This window comes from Psammomys obesus, unplaced genomic scaffold (genome assembly GCF_907164565.1).
Source record: "Psammomys obesus unplaced genomic scaffold, mPsaObe1.curated_primary_1811, whole genome shotgun sequence".
Classification (NCBI taxonomy): Eukaryota; Metazoa; Chordata; class Mammalia; order Rodentia; family Muridae; genus Psammomys; species Psammomys obesus.
This window is the reverse complement of record NW_026596073.1, coordinates 29628066-29648534: the sequence shown is the minus strand read 5'-3', so window position 1 is coordinate 29648534 and position 20469 is coordinate 29628066. Positions and strand designations below refer to the sequence as shown.

The following is a 20469-nucleotide window of genomic DNA, read 5'->3' as shown; positions in this document are numbered from 1 at the left end:
GTGTATCAGCAGCAGGGAGCTTATGAAGTGCCAAAGTGTATAAAGGCTGGGGTCTGGGATCAGATGCCCAAGATGCACTCCCAATATGGGTGCTTCCTATCTCCTCATCACCTATATTCTGTGTACAATCCTGCCTTCCTCTGAATACCGTTCCTTCATGAAGGCAAAGAAAATACTCTGCTGCTGGTCCAGTCTAAAGAGAAGAAACCACAGGTAGCCTAGCAGGGATGTTAACCCTGTGCCCACATGGCCCTGGCTCCATCTCCAGTTCATAAAATGCTGCCAACTGTCTAACCACATTGGCTAATACTTTTTTCCATAGGGTTTTGCTGTCTCTCTCTCTCTCTCTCTTTAAAGATTTATTTATTTATTTTACATATATGAGTACTCCATCTGCATGTATACCTACATGCCAGAAGAGGGCATCAGACTCCAGTATAGATGATTGTGAGCCACCATGTGGTTGCTGGGAATTGAACTCAGGACGCCTGGAAGAGCAGACAGTGTTCTTAACCACCGAGTCATCTCTCTAGCCCCATTTTGCTGTCTCTTGAGTGACAAGTGCAGCCTATCTTTCAGGTCCACCTTCTGCTTTTAGAGGAATGGTGACCCCGTATCTTCTTGGTTATGGGTATTTTTAGTTTTACTAAAGATGTGAGCTTTTGAAACTAAACTAGAAATAGCCCCATGTGTTCTCTAAAGAAGTAAGAGAGCAGATGAAACGGGGAGATGTGAAATACTTCAGTGACGCACAAAGCCTGGTCAGTGTTCAATAAGCACCCCTGAACTGGATGCAGGCTTCATACGCTCAGCGAGCTCCTCATCTGTGCCCGGGTTCACACTAGACAGTAGACTTAGAGACCTTACCCCGGTCTACCCCAGATTTAACAAGAAATGCAGAAGAGAAAAGAGGCAACTTCAAGACTGAAAATGGCAGTGTAAATACAGGTTCATTACTATCCCTTCCAAGATTATACAAAGTGACAGCAAAGTGATTTTATATAACTACCAAGGCACGCAGTCATACAGATAGGTATGAAATTCCGCATGAAGTTCCACATGCGGAATGTGGAACTCTGGAAATGAAGAGATGGGTTAGTTTTAAAACCAATGTTAGGAGGCAGACAAAGTTGAAGCTGCTCCCGAAGCCAGGAAGGCCGGTGGTCTGAAACAAGGAAACACAGAAATATTTTAGAGATATTAGAGTCAGGGTGGAACGAGATGATTTATTGCATGTCTGTGACTGAAGGGAACTTGCAGCTGAACTACATTCCAGGTGCAGTGGAACCCTCCAGGGAAAGCTGACTGGGAGCAAAACCAGAGGCTCTAATGCAGCCGAAATGCCCAGCTCACTCTTAGAAATAGGTTCCAATCATTTTCCATTGTTTGCCTAGTAGTTTCTTTTGAGACCAGGTCTTGCTATGACGCCTTGATCTAGAACTTTATCTGTCTCTTGAGGGCTGATACTGCAGGCAGGTATCACCGCGTTTAGCTTTGGCTTTTAAATGTGAGCGGACAGGCATCAGACATTTCAGCTGAATGTGTATCTTGATGGATATAAACAAATAAAATAACTACATGAAAGCAAGCAACTGTACTAAGAGCAGAATAAATCTTACAAACACACAAACACCTATAGTTGATATCTTCATGTGGGTAAGAAGAGACGTGTCGGGGAAAACGAGAGGAAGGTGTGCTATAAGACTGCTCAGAGACTAACGTATAGTAGACATAATGTAAGGTCAGAAAGGAAAAGAAAACTTCACAGGAGTTTGGAGGATGAAATTGAAGAAATTGTCCAGAAAGTCAGTAAAAAGTGAAGAAATAGGAAAGGAAAATATTAGAACTCAAGAAACCCACCACTAATGACAGGGTTTCAAGAAAGGATAATATAAAAAAGGTGGGGTAAGATATTTTCAGAGAAACGTTTTAAAAGTTGTTCCCTGATGCTGTGTGAGAACCTCTGCGCTAAAGGAAAGATCCTGCAAAGTCCTGGAGATGAGCAATAAGCCGAGCAGCCCAGACTTCTCAACCCACCGGTTACCACCCAGATGGAAAACAACTTCAAGCCTCGACTGGGCTCCATGCTGGCTTTCCTAGGAAGCAAGAGGCAGGCTCAGGCTCAAGACATTCCGGATAAGCACGTTTTTAAAAGTTTACCACACTTTCATTCTTTTTTTCGGAAAGATACTGGAGAATGTGCTTCACAGAGCCAGCAAATGAGCTAGGAAAAAAACAAAATAGGACCCATGAGTTGTGAATCACCAGTTCTGCGCGGAACAGACCCAGGAGACTGCTGGGTGTGGGACTCTCAGCTATGGAAATCTCAGTGGGGAGGAGCTGGCAGGGACAGAACACTCAGTCAGACAACCGGAAAGATGTCTCCAGGGGGAGGCTTCTGCTCATATTTGTGCGTGTGCACATATGATCTTCCAGTGAGTTTGAATGTTTGAAAGGAATTCTTCTAGGGGCTGGTTCAGAGATGAAAGTTGTAGACCCCCAACAAAGGTAGTGAGGATGATGGGAAAAAACAGTGGGCAAGCATGATCTCGCTCTCTGGATTCTCAGTTACATTGTTTCTCAGTGACATGGATTTAGCCTGGTCATGTAAGCACTGGCTGTTGTTCCAACCAAGATTTGTAACAATTGAAATGGGGGTGGGGGGCGGCACTGGTTCATTAACTTCGGTGTGTGAAGTCAATAGCTATTATTCTTTTAAAAGAAAAATCCTATACGTAGAGGTTAATTCCAGAGGGGGAAAAAAAAATGGGAGAGTTGAGAAATATACTTCCAGAGAAGAGAAGTTAGCAAGACCTAGCAAGGCAAAAGGCTTTTTAATTATAAAGGCGGCAAACATTTTTGACTTTTAAAGTTGCGGGGCTGTTGAGATGGCTCAGTGGGTACGGGTATTGCAATGGAAGCCTGATAACTTGAGTTCATTCCCCAGATCTACGTAAAAGTGGAGAGAACTGACTCCACAGCGTTCTTCCCCAACCTCTGCATGACAGCCATTGTGCATATCTCTCATCATATATACAAACAAACACACATTAATAAATAAGGCAAGGGGCTGGAGAGATGGCTCAGGCATTAAGAGCACTGGCTGCTCTTTCAAAGGTTCAATGCCCAGCAACCACATGGTGCTCACAGCCATCTATAATGAGATCTCTTTTGGCATGCAGGCGTACATGCCGGCAAAACACTGTAATTATAAAAAATAATAAATAACTCTTTAAAAATAAATAAGTTAAATATAAGGATAATTACATTTGTGGCAAATTTATTTTTAAGAGAAATGATATTTTGTAGCTTAGCTTGTATATTATTTAACGTGAACTATATAATATTTTGACATTCAGACCTTATAATCTTTATGTAGCCAGATGTGCTCATTATTTCTTTATCCTATGTTTTTGTGCCCACAGTGTCTTCATTTGTACGTTGAAACACCACGTACAGTAGCTTAAACATGCCAAACAATGCTATATATTGCTTTTCGTTCGATCCACAATAATGAATGTACACTATCTACAAATAAGCATAGCAATGGAGTCTGGATTTTTACTTTCTGGATGTAAAATACAACAGTAAGACATGCTGGGTTCTCAGACCCAGGGGGCCACAGAAAGGTTTTTAACTTGACTGGGAATGCCTCAAGGCAGCCTTGTGACCTGCGAGCCAGCTGGCTTGCAGCCTCCTTGCGCTCTTGCCTTTGCTGTCCTCAGAGCAGTGGTCCTAGGACGCGGCGCATTGGCTTTCACTCGCTCCCCAGGCCTCCACTCTTGCTAGTCTGGTCACCCCCCTCTGTGGCAGCTGCGGCACATGTGTCCTTTGAGATGCCTCAGACTACAACTGGGAGGGCGTAGTTAGCATGTTTTCCCTTCTTTGCCGAAGTCCTCCTCGAGTGGCCTCTTGAGATTCCTGAACGGTGACTCAGTGGTGGAACCGGCTGACTCCTGCAGCCGCTGTGGTTATCATACTCTGCACTCAGAGGCTGGCCCGAACCTGGAGGGCCCCTTAAGCAGCTTGAGTTTCCTCTGCCTAGAAGAAAAGAATGTATCCCAGCTCCTGCGCCGCGCCAGAAGCTGGCCCTCCTCAAGGGCAGTGTCTGAAAGTACTTGGAAACGCTGGCTTTGCTTTACTTGTGAGTTCTGAAGTCTGCATTTTAAAAACGCGTTTTGCTTTTGGAATTGTACACTATTTTACATTGATACTTACACACTTCTATTGAAATGATCATATTTTGTTTTGTTTTTTTTATGATCATGTTTCTTAACTAGTAAATTCTAAAATCATTCTCTTCTGCGACTGTATTAAAATCCATAAACCTTCCATCACCCCCTAAAATGTTCTCTCTCCTGCTTTTAGTCAAAGAAAATGTCCTCCCCTAAAATACACCAGGAAGCTGCACTCCTGACTAGTCATCAGAACACGGGATGACAGTCCCCAAACTTTGTCTGTTTTTGTTTGGTTGTTTTTTTTGTTTGTTTGTTTGTTTTATTTTAGCTACTGAATAAGAATCAACTACATACTTTTGACCCACTCACCCTGCCTTGTTCAGTGCAGAGGATCAAAACCAGGGTCTGACATGTTATTAAAATGAGACTTAGACATCTTGATTTGTTTCCTAGAGACTCTGATAGGATGTGCATGAATGGATTCTAGAAAGATGAGAGCTTGCATGGAGAGACTGTTTCAGTTTCCATCCCAGTGTATTTAAAGCAATAGGAGTGGTGATAGAAAATTGGAACTGTTCTGTGCATGTCACTCTCTGAATATTGATCAGACAGCCCACTCAGGCTGTCCCCAGATAACTTAGTCAAGCTATCCCCAGATAACCCTTCAAGATAGCCCACTCAAGTTACCCACAGATAACCTACTGTTCCCCGAATAACCCACTGAAGCTGTTCTCCAGGAAATCCATTCAAACTTTTCTTCAGCATAATATTTTAAACCATATTTGAAAGTGAATAAGTGGAGGAAATAGAAGACAAGTCACAGATACCATTCAAAATCCACGAAGAGCAGTGCGTACCATGACCTTGGAAGGTGGCCCTGGAACTTCAGTCATGTTGACCCCTAACACAAACTTTTTGAATGTTAGTTACGACTTTGTAACAGGTCACCCTCAAGGCCAGAGAAGCTCATTGCATGTGTAGGCCGGGAATCCAGAGCAGGATTCCCGGCTTGTGTTGATGTAGGGCTTTTCAGGAGGTTCAGTCAAGGTGCTGAGATAGGATTGTCCAGCGGGGTGGCTCTTCAGGGTCAGGGTGGGGAGGAATATTTCTCCACCCGAAGGCAGATGTCCTGCTTGAGGTACCAGGAACAGCAGCTGCAGGGCAAGGTTAAGCCTATGACTGCCCATCCAAAATGCTGGCTCTAAACATCCTCTTTCAGTGGATGGCCCAACACACACAAACACACACACATCTGGCTCATTAATGTACGGTATGTTCAGTATGTTTCTAATGTGGAAACAATCAGAATGATTACCCCTGAGGCCTCCCTCCTTGTTAGTAAGCTGCCAGCACACAAGAGGGTGGGGCCGGGGTCTCGGTGACCGTCCCAAGCCCCTTCTCACCTGTACCTTTTGTAATAGCTTTTGTAATGAATTGACCAGTATCGTCAGCTGTACATGAGACCCGAGGAAGAGGCTGTGGGAAACCTGATGGATAGCCATTGTTTAAAAATGCAGCTGAGGGGCTGGAAGGGTTCAGCAGTTAAGAGCGTTTGCTGCTTTTGCACAGGATTCGGTTTGATTCCCATAGAATGACTCACAACCATCTGTAACTACAGCCCCAGTCCCAGGGGATTTGACACCCTCTTCTGGCCTCCTTTGGCACCAGACATGCAAAGGGTATACAGAATACATGCAAGCAACACCCTCACACCCATCAAGTAAATCTATTTTTTCTTCTTCTAAGAACAGACAACACGAGGCAAAGTGGCACACGTCTGTAATACCAGCACTTGCGGAGGCAGAGGCAGACGTATCTCTGTGAGTTTGAGGCCAGCCTGGTCTACAAAGTGAATCCAGGACAGCCAAGGCTACACAGAGAAACCCTGTCTCAAAAACAAACAGATAAAAAAAAACAACAACAACAACAATACAACAAACAAAAAGAGCAGACAACTCAGGAGCCACAATGGGTGTCTGAAATGAGGATGGTCTTGTGGGACTAAGCCCATAGACCTTTGCCCCAGGTAGAGTCAAAAATTCAATTGAAGCTTATATAGTTAATATCTGAAGAGTTGGAGAATTGCTTATTGTGAATGGAAAACCCCATGTCTTAATTAGCATCAGAAGTTTTTTTTTTTTTTTCTGTTTGTATCAGTTTGAAATATAGGACCAATGAAATGAGTATGTGCACACACATATACAATGAGACTGATAAGAAATTGCCCATGTGACTGGGAAGCTAAGGGTTATACCATCCGCCATCTGTATGCAGGAGAACAAGAGAGGATGGTGGGAGAGAACAAAAGAGAGTTACGGGTAGATCCTAACTCAAGCCTGACAGCCTGAGCCTGAAGCACAGGGGCGGGGTGGGGGGAGGAGGAAGACCACCACCCCAGCTGTCACACAGAAATGAAGCAGGTCCTCCTGGCCTTTTGTTCTATTCAGGCCCTCAACAGAGGGGGTTAGACCTATCAGATCAGAGAGTCTGCTCTATCCAGCTTACCAATTCAATGCCAGTCTATTCTAGAAACTCCCTCATCGACATAATGAGAGGTAACACCAGACTTCTGGTTACCTGGAAGCCCAGCTAAGCTGACACATAAAAGATCCCATTGCCACGAGGAGCTTTCCGTCACTGACTACCTCACTCCCCAGCATTTTATTTAACCTGTCGGGCTGAGTGCTAGCTAGGCAGATTCTGTGTACCTTTCCCCCAAACCCCTGTGTTCTCAGTGTCGATGGCAAGGCCCACAATAAAATTATGAATGAATGAACAATGAGTGAATGATACTAACGTTAAGAGGACCATCAGACAGGCCCCGGAATCTGAAATGAACTGGGTGTGTGGGTGCTATGGGTATGTGGGAGCTGGTTGCTAGGCTCACAGCTGTGAATGGATTTAGAGGGATGTATTTTCCTTTTTGAGTGGGATGGCTCAGGACAGTATTTTCCTTTTTGAGTGGGATGGGTGGGGACTGTATTTTCAATTTTAAGTGGGAGGGGTGGGGACTGAATCATCAACATGAAAAATGAAGGTTGGGTTTGGTGGCAACAGTTTTTTGGAAGAAGAAAGAGGCATGAGAAATTGAAATCAATCATCCTGTTATTTTAGGAATTGAACAAGGCAGCCCCTATAATCCTAGCCGCCATCCCAAACAAGGAAAAAAATTAAAGAACTATCCGACGTTGGTCTACTAATAAGATTATAAGACAAAATGTTAATTGAATCAGGAGTAGATCTTGTCCAGAATTCAGACTCAGTTGGAGAACACATGTATTCTTCTAGGAAAATTCTCTCAGAGTTTATTTTGAATTCATTTTGGTTCCTCTTTATAATTCTGAATCCATGCAATTTGTGGTAAGCAGCAGCCTTTGTTGAAAAACAGCACCAAAACCCCATTCTACACTGCATTCATCAATTTACTCAGGGTTTAAGGAGGAAGTGCCGCCCTGGAGATGTCTGTGTTTAATGGTCCTCAGCAGTGGTGCCATTTTGGGAGTTTACAGAAACTTGAGGAGGTAGGACTCACTGGGTAGAACCTTCCCCGTTCTCTGCCCTGTCCATCATGAGGTGAAGAAGTTCCTTCGCCAAACACTCCTGCCCATGTGATATTCTGTCCAAGAGTGTGGGTCAAGCAACCATGGACCAAACCTCTTAAAACTGTGAACCAAAAAAAAAAAGCCCTTCTTCTCTTAAGTCATTTTTATCAGATTCCTAGTTGTTGTTAGAAATACAAACAAATCCCAAATCTTTTGATTTTTACCAATAAAGACTCAGGAACCAGATGCTGAGGTGAAAACCTGCTAGCTCAGGGAGACAGAGATAGCACCCAGCTGAACTTCCTACTTCGCTCACATCCTGAAGGAAAGAGCCAAAAGCCTAAGGCCAAAAGTTTGCTAGCTCACCTGACAGTCCAGGAAGAAAAAGCCAAAAGCTAAAAGCCCAAGAGCTCCAAAAGCTCCTTCTTTTCTTCTTCTCCACACTGTCTCAATTACCCTCTCTCAATGTCCCTCCTCTCTACTTAATCCCTGTCCTCCAGTTACTTGATCCACCTCTTGACCTAGGGTTAACTTTATTAAATCCTGTGTACAGAAAGCTCGTGGATTAAAGGTGTGCGTTAGGGCTGAACCACGCCGAACAAGACACAGGTTTTTACAGTTCACAACCCTCGAGAGCTCACAGTTGGAGCTAATATCCTGCCATACTTAGCCACAGTCACACCACCAAGTATGATGCCTACCAAGTGCCCGGCACTGTGGTAGGTGATCAAGATTCAGCAGTCATCAAGAGAGACAGGTTGCTTGTCCTTTCCCGAGTATTTTTTGTAGATCCTCTTAAATATTTTTATTGCTTATCTTATATTTTTAGTTAATTACTTAATTAATTAATTGCAAGCTATGGATTAAATCTAGGGCTTTATGCACAATAGAAGTGCTTCTATTGTGCACAATGAAGTGCTTCTCATTCCTAATTTTTACTTTTTTTTTTTTTTTTTTCTTAAATTTCCTAGGCTGGCTTTGAACTCCCTTTGTTGACCAGATTGACTTTGAACTTTGATTTTCCTATTTTGGCTTCCTAAGTAACTACGGCAATAGGCCTGCACCCCTAGGCCTGGCTGGCCCTTTTAAAGACCAAAACATTCTTTCTGAAAGATTCCTGTGGCGTATTGTAATTATTTATCCAAGGCCTACACTCTAGTCTTCTGTTGGGGACGTTGATTTACTTTATTTTTCTTCTTTTGGATAAATACAAATGTTTTGAATAAAAATACTAGAAGGACAGCTAATGTTACGATTCTCCGGTCTCGGCGCTTAAGTTCTTGGACTACAGCTGTGAGCCTGGTGCCTCCAGAAAACGTTCTGAAGCTGGAGCTGGTCATCTGATGAGTCACTCCCAGACCGACACGTTGAAAACCCAGCTTCCAAGGTCACAGGATGGCCTTTAGGAAGCAATTAAGTTATGAGGATTTCACTTCATGACTGAGATTAGGGCCCTTGTAAAGGAGACTCCAGAGAGCCAGGTGTCATGTGAGCCTTTAGTGAGATGATCCCTGAGGAAGCAGACCGTCACCAGACCCCGAATCTACAGAGCTTTGATCTTGAATTTTCCAGCTTCCAGATAGCCGGGAAATAAAATTCCGTTGCTTCTAAGAGACCCACTTTAGAGCATGGGTGTGTTCTTTAGCAGCCTACCTTCTCCTCTGTGTTTGTGTGTGGGCAACACTTAGAATATTCGGGCTTTTCCTCTAGTTAGGGAATCTTCCAGACCTCCCTTGGGAAATAGCGTTCCTCTCTCACTCTCATCTGTGGGCTCTGCCTGTCTACATAGGACTACACTGAAACTCAGCTTGTTCCTTCAGAATGCAGGCTAGGGTCCAGGCAAATAAACTAATTTTAACAGGAAGTAAAAGAAACAGTTAGGTTCGGGTGGAAGCTGAGAAAACTCACTTCAGAGAAGGAAGCTTAAAAACGAAAGCTTTATTTTTCTGTGCACGGAGGTGGCCAGTGTGGAATCTGAACCATGTCCCCCAAGGGAGATTGTATGACATTTTTAAAGGATGGTAGCGCAAAGCGAGGGGGAACACAGTGGGTTGTTGCACTGACCAATCATAGTTGCCACAAGGGGTTAAGCAAGAAAGTTAATGTAGGTGACTGGGCCTTATCAGGGTTACCTAGTTTCAGGGTCCAATTCAGCTTTTGTAGTTAGGCCCCCTCTTGGGACTGTGGGCTGAAATTTAGATAATAAGGGAACAAAGAGTGGGCAGATAACACATAGTCATTTCAGTCAGGACCAGCAACACATTTACAGCTTGAGTGCCTTAGTCTAGATAAGCCGCAACATCTTCTCTTCACATTCTTTACTGGTTAACAAAAAACCAGGATAGGGGCTGGTTCTTGCCCTGGGAACATGAGTGCAGTTTTGTCTCTGTTAGTAAGACAGAGGTTGTTCCTGAGATGGACCGAGGCAGCTCTCTCCTAACAAAACCTGTGTTGGGGAAGATCAAGATTCTGGATCTAATAATTACTACTTGGCTTCAAGGCAGACCACTGCTTACTACCCACCGAAAGGCCTAGTTTCCTACAGCAACATTGTTAAACAGCCTCCTCTGGTCCTAAGGCCAGAGTGGAACATGACAGGAGGAAAATGGAGTTGAGTAGGTGTGGGTGAGAAAAAGAATGCTTAGGTCAGATAGCAGGAGATGCTATTATTGGTGGTCAGAGAGTAGACAGGTTTGAGTGACTGAGAGAATCCTGGGTCTTTAAAGGGCTGGGGCTGGGGCAGGGGAATGGGGGCACAGAAGTCCTAGCAGTCCTTGAAGGGTCAGGTGGGAGGAGCCCTCGAATTCAGGAAGCAAAGGAAAGCAAAACAGCAGAGCAAAGCAAAACAAAACAAAAGTAGCTATGAAAAAAAAAATTCCCTGGGAGAGGTGCTGAAGTGTCCCAGGCTATGCGGAGTTGCTAGGTTCCCGGAGAAGGGATTCCACGGAACGCTTGCGGAGAACCCAATGGGACAGGGGCACGCTCTGGGAAAGGTGGGAGGCTTCTCCTCCGTGGTGGTTTTGTCTTTTTCCAGAAAACCGTCCATCTTTTTAGGGCCAGACTCTACAAGTGGCATACGGCAACCCCCGCTGACTGGCTTCTGCTTTCTCGAAGATCTGATCCTCACGCTGCCTTCTAGCATTTCCTCTGTCCTTTTGCATCTTCTGTAGGCCCCGCGGGTGCCTCCCGGCCACACCAGCGAACCTGAGAAGGCAACCGGCTGCTTTTCCGGCTCCACCTTAGTCATCCTACACCTCGCAAGTCTCTTTCAAGTTACAGGCTGGGGGTGGGAGTGAAAGTGTTTCGAGTCCGAGGCTCCGACACAGGCACGTACGCTACACCACAGGACAGCCCGTCTGCTACTCGGACATCAAGACACAATCACTAGCAGGAAACACTACGAAAACAACCTGGAAAAAAAAAAAAAGGCCCTGACTGCCCGGTGCGGTGCAAGGCGCTGTAGACTGCCGCTCAGACATCCCCCGGGTCCCCAGCCTCACCCAGGCCCGTGGGACACGCAGGTCCTGCCGCACAGCGGAGAGTGGACGTGGAGCAGCCGCGCCCCACGCAGGCGCAGGAGAAGCGTGGCGAGGACGTGGCAGGGCGTGGCCTGGCAGGGGTCGTGGCGGCGCCTGAGATTTTTAGTTAGGAACCTAGCCATGGTAGGGGCGTGGTCTTGTCTGGGGACGAACTCGGGGGAGAGGAGTACAGTAGCCCGGGAAGTGGCAGGTCCCGGGACGAGGCGGGGCTCACAGGGCCGCGTCGCTGGGGGCGGGGCCCGGGTGGGTGTGTGGCCTTGGCCGGGGCGGGACGTGGCGTGGAGTGGCTGGGCCGGGTCGGGCTGGGCTGGGTTGGCCGGGGCGTTTCCGTTGCACGGAGCGGCGGAGAGTGCTGCCTTGTCTAGCTCGGCGTGTGCATCGGTCCTGCTCTCACCCGCAGCTGCGCTCTGCCGTCCGGTGAGTGGCCGTGGTCCCGGGCGGCTCCTCCACAGAGGGCGCAGGGCCCTTTTTGGGGCGGGGGACCAGAGCTCCGGTGACCGTCTCTCTCTCTCTATCCCTGCAGCCCCGGAGTACGTCTGACCGACAGCGTCATGGCCCAGGTAAGCCGTGCTCCCGCCCGATCGGGACCCTCTCGGAAGGCAGCAGAGCTGGAGGAGATGAAGCTGCCTTCGGAGTCTCTTGGTCTTCGCTCTCCCACTCCACGTCCCGCTCTGTGCCCTCTCCTTGATCTCGTGGCGTCTTCCTCCGTGTCCTCCCCTGTTTCCTCCCGGAGTGTCCGGAACCAGCCGGGTGTTTCTCCCCGTCTCATTTGAATCAGGCCGCCCCAAATCCTGAGTTGCCAAATTTAGAACCGGAGCAAGAACAGTTCTCTTGGTCATGTGAGGGGAACGCCCTTTGGCTTCCCTTATTTTTCGTACTTTTCCCGCAGTTTCATGTGCTTGAATACTGGGTGTGCGTAGGCGATTTCCATGGTGCTTCAGGGGACGTTTTCCCAGTGCACAGCACTGTTTGTTTAAAAAGAACCGACTGTTCATCAAACCTGCTTTTGTTGTTGCTGTTTCGTTTTCCACCAAAGAGCTGATTTTCCAAAGTAATGAACTCGAAAAATGGGTTCTGAAGTGAATTTGCCTTGGGACTCTTTCAGAAGTTGATTACCTAATAGATTTTTGTTGTTATTGTTTAAAAAAAAAATCTCCTAATATTTGTCAAGAGTAACAAAAAAAAAAAAATCAACATATATAGTTGTTTTTGTTTTGTTTTTCAAGACAAGGTTTCTCTGTGTATCCCTGGCTGTCTTAGAACTCACTCTGATGGCCTTGAACTCATGAACATCTGCCTGCCTCTGCCTCTGTCTCCCAAGTGCCGAAACTAAAGACTTGTGCCAGCTTATATAGTATCCTTAAAAAAAAATTGATCATGTAAGTTATCATGTCTAAAATATTCCACCCTGAGGCCAGGGTGGTTATACCTGGAATCCCACATCCTGGAAGGTGGAGGCAGGAGGATCAGGAGTTAAGGGTCCTCTTTGGTTATTAAGGACCTTGGCTTTATCAGACTGTCTCAACAAACCAACCAAAAACTTCCACATCTAAATGAATTTCACACATCTTGCCAATCTAACTGGCTTGTCAGAGTCCAGACAGTCTTTTTAAATACATATTTTAGCCCTCTCAAACAATGCACTCTCCCTCCCTTTCTCATTAGTTCACTAGTCAGGTTACTCTGGTACAATTGGGTAAGACTTCACAGCTCTTTCTAAGAGATAATGGAGGATCAAGATGATTTGTTAACTTTATTAAGTTTATACAGTGTTATTTTTCTGCTTTTGCTCGTAAGCACTTCTCTCATATTAATTATATGAATGGAACCTTGGACTTAGGCTCTTCAGCAATAAAGTGTGTTTTTGTGTGTGGGGGGGATTAGCTTAACTCTGAGGAGTTTCTCCATCTTCATATGCTGATGTGGTAATGGACAAGGTGATTAGGAGGCCTCACGGAACAGTTCTCTCCATTCTTGCCTGTTTAGGTTATTCTTCAGTATTTTGTAAGTTTCCCAGTGATGTCTCAAGTGTTTTGGTTTCAGCAAGGCCCCCCATGTGTAGCCCAGGTTGGTTTGAAACTTGCCTTCTCTTTCTCTGAGATCCTCATGCCTCAGCCTCCCAAGTGTGGAGATGACAAATATGTATGTGCCACCACCACCAGCTTGAAATTTCCCAATCAGTTCTTTTACGAAATATCCACTCTTTATCCAAGAGCATGTTGAACTTTGCAGCTTTATCTGTGATCTCTGAAAACCACAAAAGTGAGACATTGAGCTAAACTATTTCAGATTGGGATAGTGTTTTCTATCTTTCATTTGGTGAGGAGCAGAATGTCCACATTACATAAGTGCTGTCCCTCCCTCCCCCTAGTGGTTTTGGGGACCAGGCCTCAGAGAGCTCAGTCTAGCCTTGAACTCAACATGTAGCGGAGGATGACTTTGAACTCTGATTCTCCTGCCTCCAAGTCCTGGATTACAGGTGTGCACCCCGTGCCTGGCTAAAACTGCTCATTGACGTCTAAAGCTTCCTTTGGATTCTGGTGCTGTTGTAGGAAAGCTGGAACTTCGTGTTAGGTTTAAAGAGTTTCTTTTGTTGGACGAACTTTTGTTGACCCAAGGGGATAGGAACTGGAAACTACCATTCCATGACATCTGGAGAGTAATGGCATCAGATTTTTACCTCAGAGGTGTGTGCTTCAGCAATTAAAAATGCATCGTCTAAATATTGATGTTTCTTGCTTATGGAAAACTTGAAATACAGTTTCCTACTACAGCAGTTCTTCGTATTTATGAACATTGAATATGTATTTATGTCTTCTGTATTAACATTTTTTTCTTTTACTGGTGTTGGGACTGCACCATTTATAAGAGTGCAAAAATCCAGAAGCAGACACTTAGGGAGAACATGAGTATGACCATCTTTGCTAAGAATTTAACAAGAGCCAGGGGGAGAAGGGGTGGGGGAAGGGGACTGAATGTGGGTGGTGCATGCCTTTGATCCCAGCATTTGGGAGGCAGAGGCAGGTAGATCTCTGTGAGTTTGAGGCCAGCCTGGCCTACAGAGCAAGTTCTAGGATAGCCAGGGCTACACCACAGGGAAACCAGTTTAGAAAAAAAAAAAAAAAAAAGGGAGGGGGGTGCCTAGGTCAGTCTCATGCATGCTTTCTCTGGGTGGCAGTTCAGTCTCTGTGATCCCCTATAGGCCCAGTTGATTCTGTAGGTTTTCCTGTGCTATTCTTGACCCCTCTGGCTCCTACAATCCTTCTGCAGGATCCCCCAAGCACCACCTAATGTTTGGCTGTGGGTCTCTTGCATCTGTTTCCATCAGTTGCCGGTGAAGCCTCTCTGATGACAGTTATGCTAAGCTCCTGTCTGCCACTATAGCAGAATAACACTACTGAGTCCGGGGTGGGCTTCCTCTTGTGGCCTGGATCTCAAGCTGGACTAGTCATTGGTTGGCATTCCCTCAATTTCTGCTCCATCTTTACTTCTGCATATCTTGTAGGAAGTGTTACGATATATAGTGATATGGAGGTCCATGCCAGGGTGTACCCCCTGAGAAATGATGCCACACAACAGATCTGGTATAAAGAGGGCTTACTGGGGAAAAGGGTGGGGGACCTGGAGGAGTAGAGGCAGTGAGCCATGTAGGCAGACAGACAGAGGGGAACAGAGCCATGAGGTCAAAGAAGAGGGGACTTTGGGCACAGAGAAAGACAGAAAAGGGGAGAGGGAGTTCTGGAAACAAAGAGAGAGCTGGGAAAGGGGTGGGTCCTTTTATAAGGCAGGCACCTACTGCACCAGGTGATGGTGTAAAGACATTGCTAGGTCCCTGAGGGCAGGCCAGCACAATTACAGGCAGGACAAATTCTAGGTCAGAGGTTTTGTGGCTGGTTAAGTATCCCAATCCTGCCATTGGCATTCTTGCCTTGTTACAGGAGATGGCCAGTTCAGGCTCCCTCATTGCTAGGAGTCTTAGCTAGGGTCATCCTCATAGATTCCTGGAATTTTCCATTGCCCTAGGTTTCTAAAGTGTCACAGAAATGCACACCCTTCACACACACCCCCACACACACGCCCTCTGCACGTATGTAACAGCCGTGTAGGTTGGTCTTCATGCAGGACTCCTAACAGTGGAAGCAGGGGCTGTCTCTGACTCTGTTGGGTGCTTTTGAAACCCTTTCCCCTAACTGAGCTGCCTTGTCTAGCTTCAATAGGAGTAGACAGATGTGCTCAGTCTTACTGCAACTTGATATGCCAAGGCTGGTTGATATCCATGGGAGACCTCCCCTTCTCTGAGGGGAAAAGGAGGAGGAGTGGATTGGGGGTGAGGATGAGGTGGGGAGGCAGGAAAGACTGGGAGGAGAGGAGGGAGAGGAAACTTCAGGATATAAAGTAAATTTAATAATAATAATAGAAAAATACCCAACAAAAGCACAAAACTAAGAGAAAGAAAGGAAGAAAGATAGGAAGGAAGGAAGGAAGGAAGAAAGGAAGGAAGGAAGGAAGGAAGGAAGGAAGGAAGGAAGGAAGGAAGGAAGGGGAAGGAAGGAAGGAAGGGAAAGGAAGGAAGAAAGAAAGAAAGAAAGAAAGAAAGAAAGAAAGAAAGAAAGAAAGAAAGGAGTTATCTCTAGTTACTACCTTGGACCCTCTCTTTTCTCTCCTTTGTCATATCTATTTTTTCAGTTACATATTTTTCAGCTGCATATTCTAATTTTTATTAATTAAATTTCTTTGACAATTTCATGAATGCATATGAGGCATTCTAGTTACTCTTACTCCTTTTTATATCTTCCACCCACCCCTCCCGCCCCTGCCTCCTCCCTACCGGTCTCTTTCCCACACTCATATCTCTTTTTTTGAGACCCAGTGAGTTAAACTAGGGCTGTCTGAGAGTTCACGAGCTTAAAACAACCCGTCTGAGCCTGGTGGGCTCAGCAGTGTATTTTACCTCAATCTTGTCAGAACAGGAAATAAAACTGTGGCAAAAGAACATACTGAGAGCTGTGGAGTTTTGTATCATCATGTTTAGCAGACACACCCAGAACACTAAGAATCCATAGATTAACACCACGAGATCTGATCCATTTTCATTTTAGTCCTGGTCTCTTTGCATCAATTGTTTGACTGCTTGACAAACGAAATAGTTTAATGATGGCTTTCTCAGTGTTCTTCAAAGAAAACACAGTGGTTAATTTACTTTCTCTGATACCTAGTACCTGTAAACAGTTAGTATGTACCTATGAAACGCAGTTATTTTTAAATGTGTGCGTGAAAGCATTCATTTGAGTGAGTTATTCGATTTTAGACCATAATGCCTCTGTTATTTTAGCATCACAGTGTTGCTATGTGAGTAATGAATATTGGATTAGTGGGAACATTTTCTACTATAGTAAACTTGAGTGCAAACTAATTCAACTTATTTATTAAGAATTAACAAGGCTGTTAACGTTGCCTTAATTATCTCTATATGGTAAAATATACGTGAATAATTTTGTCTTTTTCTTTCTATATACAACTTCTTATACAAATGTAATTTTTTTTTTTTACATCTTAGTAGTGTTTCTTCAGGTAGACTTACCATATTTTGAGTTAGACTTTAAAAATAGAGTTCTGAGCTTGGGGAGGAAAGGGTTTATTTTACTCACAGCTCCACATCAAAAGCAGCGAGGGCAGAAACTCAAACAGGGCAGGAACCTGGAGACAGGAGCTCATGCAGGGCCCATGGAGGAGTGCTGCTCGCTGGCTTGCTCCTCATGGTTTGTTCAGCTTGCTTTTTTATAGAACCCAGGACCACCAGCCCAGGGACGGCCCCCCACACAGTGGGCTGTTTCCTCTCCTCACTAATTAAGAAAATGTCTTATAGACAGATCTTAGGGAAGAAATTTTCTCAATTGAGGTTTCCTCCTTTTAGGTAACTCTAGCTTGTGCCTTGTTGACATAAGACTAGGCAGCTGACCCCTCGTCAGCTTGACATACAGACACAAGATTTTCTTTCTTGTTCGTCCCCAAGACTGCACATAAATATCAACATTATAATACAAATATCCCAAATTTTAAAAGTTCCACAGTCTTTAAAAAAAAAATCAAACAAAATTCATTCTCTGAAAAAAAAATAAAAAGTCTCTTTAAGTCTGTAAAATTGAAAAAAATCTCTTTAAACATTTAAAGTCTCTCAACTATGGGACCCTGTAAAAATCAAAAGTAAGTTAAACACCAGGGCACAGCCACAATCTAAACAAAGGAACACCAAACTCCAAAACTGTAAATAACTCAATGTCCAATGTCTGGGATCCACTCAGGATCTGCTTGGCTGCCCCAGAGGCCTTAGGGCACTTCTCCAGCTCTGCCCTCTGCAGCACACACAGCCTGTCTTCTACCTCTGGCTGACTCCACTCCATTGCTGCCATTCTCTTGGTCATCCCATGGAACTGGCATCTCCAAAAATGCTGTGGTCCCTTGCAACAGATGGGCTATACTCTCACCAATAGTCTTTCCCGGGCCCTCCATGGAGAGCTCTTCTCACAGCACTCCAGCCCTGCCACACAGGGCCAAGCCTCAGCTGTTCTCCATGACCCCACAAGCCTTTGAAAACAGTGCCACCTGGGTGACTCTTACTACCAAGTTTGGCAGCCAGCTTGAGATACAACCTTGGCCACCGCTGGGACACAGCTTGTGTATGCTGTCCCTGAGGAGGCACTTCTAGGAGGACTTCACCTCAGTGATGCTGGTCTCTTCTTAATCACAGCTGATTCTTCAGTTCCAGCTGACCAGACACCACAGAGTCTTCACGCTAAAGGCCCGGTAGAGTCTTTGCTTCCCTCTGAAATTTCACAAGCCAGGTCTCCATCATCTGCATTGCCCTCAACATTCTTATTTTCCAAGCTTCTACAGAACAGCTCACCAAGCATGGATCACTTAATGGCTTGCCTGGCACAAAGTTCCGGAGTTCTTCCATCATCTTCTCCTAACAAAACGTGGTCAGGACTGTTACAGCAGTGCCCCACCATCCTGGTACCAACCTGTCCTAGTGAGGGTTACTGTTGCTGTGATGAACCACCAAGACAAAAAAGCAACTTGGAGGAATGGGGTTATTTTACTCACAGTTGCATATAACAGCACTGCTAGTTTTTCATTTCACTGTGTAGCTACAGCCAAATTAATAGGTATTCCAATTTACTTTAAATATTTAACAGTTCATGAGCTGTTTTTTTTTTTAGGGGGGGGGGAAAGTTGTCTGTATTTCAGAGACAAATGAACCATTTCATTAGTTTTATTTTTATTAATTTTGCGGGTTTTTTTTTTTTTTCCAAGACAGGGTTTCTCTGTGTAGCTCTGTCTCTCCAGGAACTCACTCTGTAGACCAGGCTGGCCTCAAACTCAGAGATCTGCCTGCCTCTGCCTCCTGAGTGCTGGGATCCCAGGTGTCCACTGCCACTGCTGCCACTGGCTGGTTTTCTATTCCTAAAGAGTTAATCCATTCCCTGCAGCAGGGATGTCATGAAGGCAGAACTAGGCTGAGTAAATGTTCAGTAGAAACTTCAAGGGTACCAGTTACCTCTGCGGTATATATTTAAATTGCGCAAGGGTTGGTTGGAAAATTTGGAGGTTGGCTTAGAATTGTGGGCCCATAATAATAATAATTTACAAAGGCCCCTTGCAGAGCTGGCAGGATCCGGGTAAACAAGTAAATCTTCCCCGAGTTCACGACACGGGACTCTCTGGACGTTGACTTACATCTCGGGTCAGTTATCTCTGTCGCTCATCTTGGGATCCTGTTACCCATGGCCTCTGCTGTCCTGGCGGCTCGGGATGTTGCAGTTCCTGATCCCTTTGACTGCCTTCGTTTGGATTCTGAGAAAGCCGCTTGGCTGCTTGGCAAGCCACTGAACCCTTCATTGGCATCAGCAAGCCCCGATTTCCTTTCGATCACCTGAGCTCCTGGGAAGACGGCGGTGGTGCTGAAGTGACCAGGAGATGTGCAGCCTGTGACTTTCTGCTTCTAATGACTTCAGAGATCAGAATAGGATAAATATATTTCTACATCGTAGATCCATCTTTGAAATACACGTTGTGTAACTGTTTTACTATTCTAAAATTGCCCAAATGCTTTAGTTGAATTAGAATTAGGGCTCCTCAGATCTTCCCTTAAGTATGTTCTGGATCCATCCTATCGATCTAGTAGCTTGCACGGCATGCAAACGTATAAGCCATTAAGTAATTGGAAGGGATGTGTACACAGTTGGCTTCGTGTCTTTGGACCATTGCTTCTGTTGTCTTCCCTTTCCATTTATGTGTGCGTCCTGAATGTTTGGGTATCTGCTTTCCCTCTCTGTCCTGGGTCTTGTAAGACATGGAAGGCAACATGGGAACTGCAGCTAAGATTTGTTGCTGGGGGGGATGCATGGCCAAGCCCGTCACACACATTACCCGGTACCTGTGATACATTTTGTAAATAGGCACTACTCTTATCTGAGGTGGCTTTGCTTGCATTATTTGTGTAGGATGAAGGAGGGGAGGCATCACAGCGGCCATAGTGAGAACAAATGCAGATGCTTAGGGCATGGCTAAGAGTTTGGCAGGATGGAACTGCAGGTAGCACTGCCAGAATGACCATAGTAAGGGAGGTGAATAGTACCCTGTCTTGGAAAGGGATACTGGGTAGACAGGCAGAGCCAGACCCAAACAGGAATTGTTTTCTGGGTGGTGGAGGACCCTTCAACAGGGCTGTTAAAGGTGAGTATGCCTGGAGCAGATTTGTATTTAAGGGACAGTATCCTGGAGCTAGCATGGTGGCTGCATTTCTGGGATTGTACAAGAGGGATAGCCATGTTGAAGTTGAAGTTGGAAGGGAAACTGGATCACCATGGAACCTATTCCAATAATCCCCGGGAATGCTGCTGCTCCTCCTCCTCCTCGTCCTCCTCCTCCTCCACCACCACCACCACCACCACCACCACCACGGAGTTAAACTAGGCAGTGGCTAGGACTTTATTTTTACTGACTCATTTAGACAGGGTCTTTCAACAGGCTTGCCTTGAGCTCCTGCATTAGCCTCCAGAGTACTAAGAATATGGGTATTGCTTATTGTGCAGGGCAGAGCTAGGACTGGAGAGGAGGGACCTCTGGGGGACAGGGACAACTTTGATAGGTGACTGGAGGGTGGCTGATGAGGTGCTAGGTGCAGATCAGGATGGCTTGCTGAGTTTA

The 20469-nt window shown here is 45.4% G+C and overlaps 2 protein-coding genes across 2 annotated transcripts in view; one reads left to right on the top strand and one right to left on the bottom strand.

The window, feature by feature from the left end:
• Positions 1 to 9638: 9638 nt before the first annotated feature.
• On the bottom strand, positions 9639 to 11812 carry LOC129690520 (translation initiation factor IF-2-like). The gene is made up of 3 exons (XM_055626220.1): positions 11805 to 11812; positions 11221 to 11724; positions 9639 to 11130 (listed from the first exon to the last, which is right to left on the bottom strand). The coding sequence occupies exons 1-3, from the start codon at positions 11810 to 11812 to the stop codon at positions 11118 to 11120; spliced, it is 525 nt and encodes a 174-aa protein (XP_055482195.1). The 3' UTR covers positions 9639 to 11117.
• Anxa5 (annexin A5) overlaps positions 11602 to 20469 on the top strand; it is a 29887-nt gene continuing 21019 nt past the window's right edge. The window contains exons 1-2 of the mRNA XM_055626012.1: positions 11602 to 11676; positions 11783 to 11819. Coding sequence (XP_055481987.1) covers positions 11811 to 11819 — 9 coding nt within the window. The 5' untranslated portion in view covers positions 11602 to 11676; positions 11783 to 11810. The remainder of the gene's footprint in view (positions 11677 to 11782; positions 11820 to 20469) is intronic.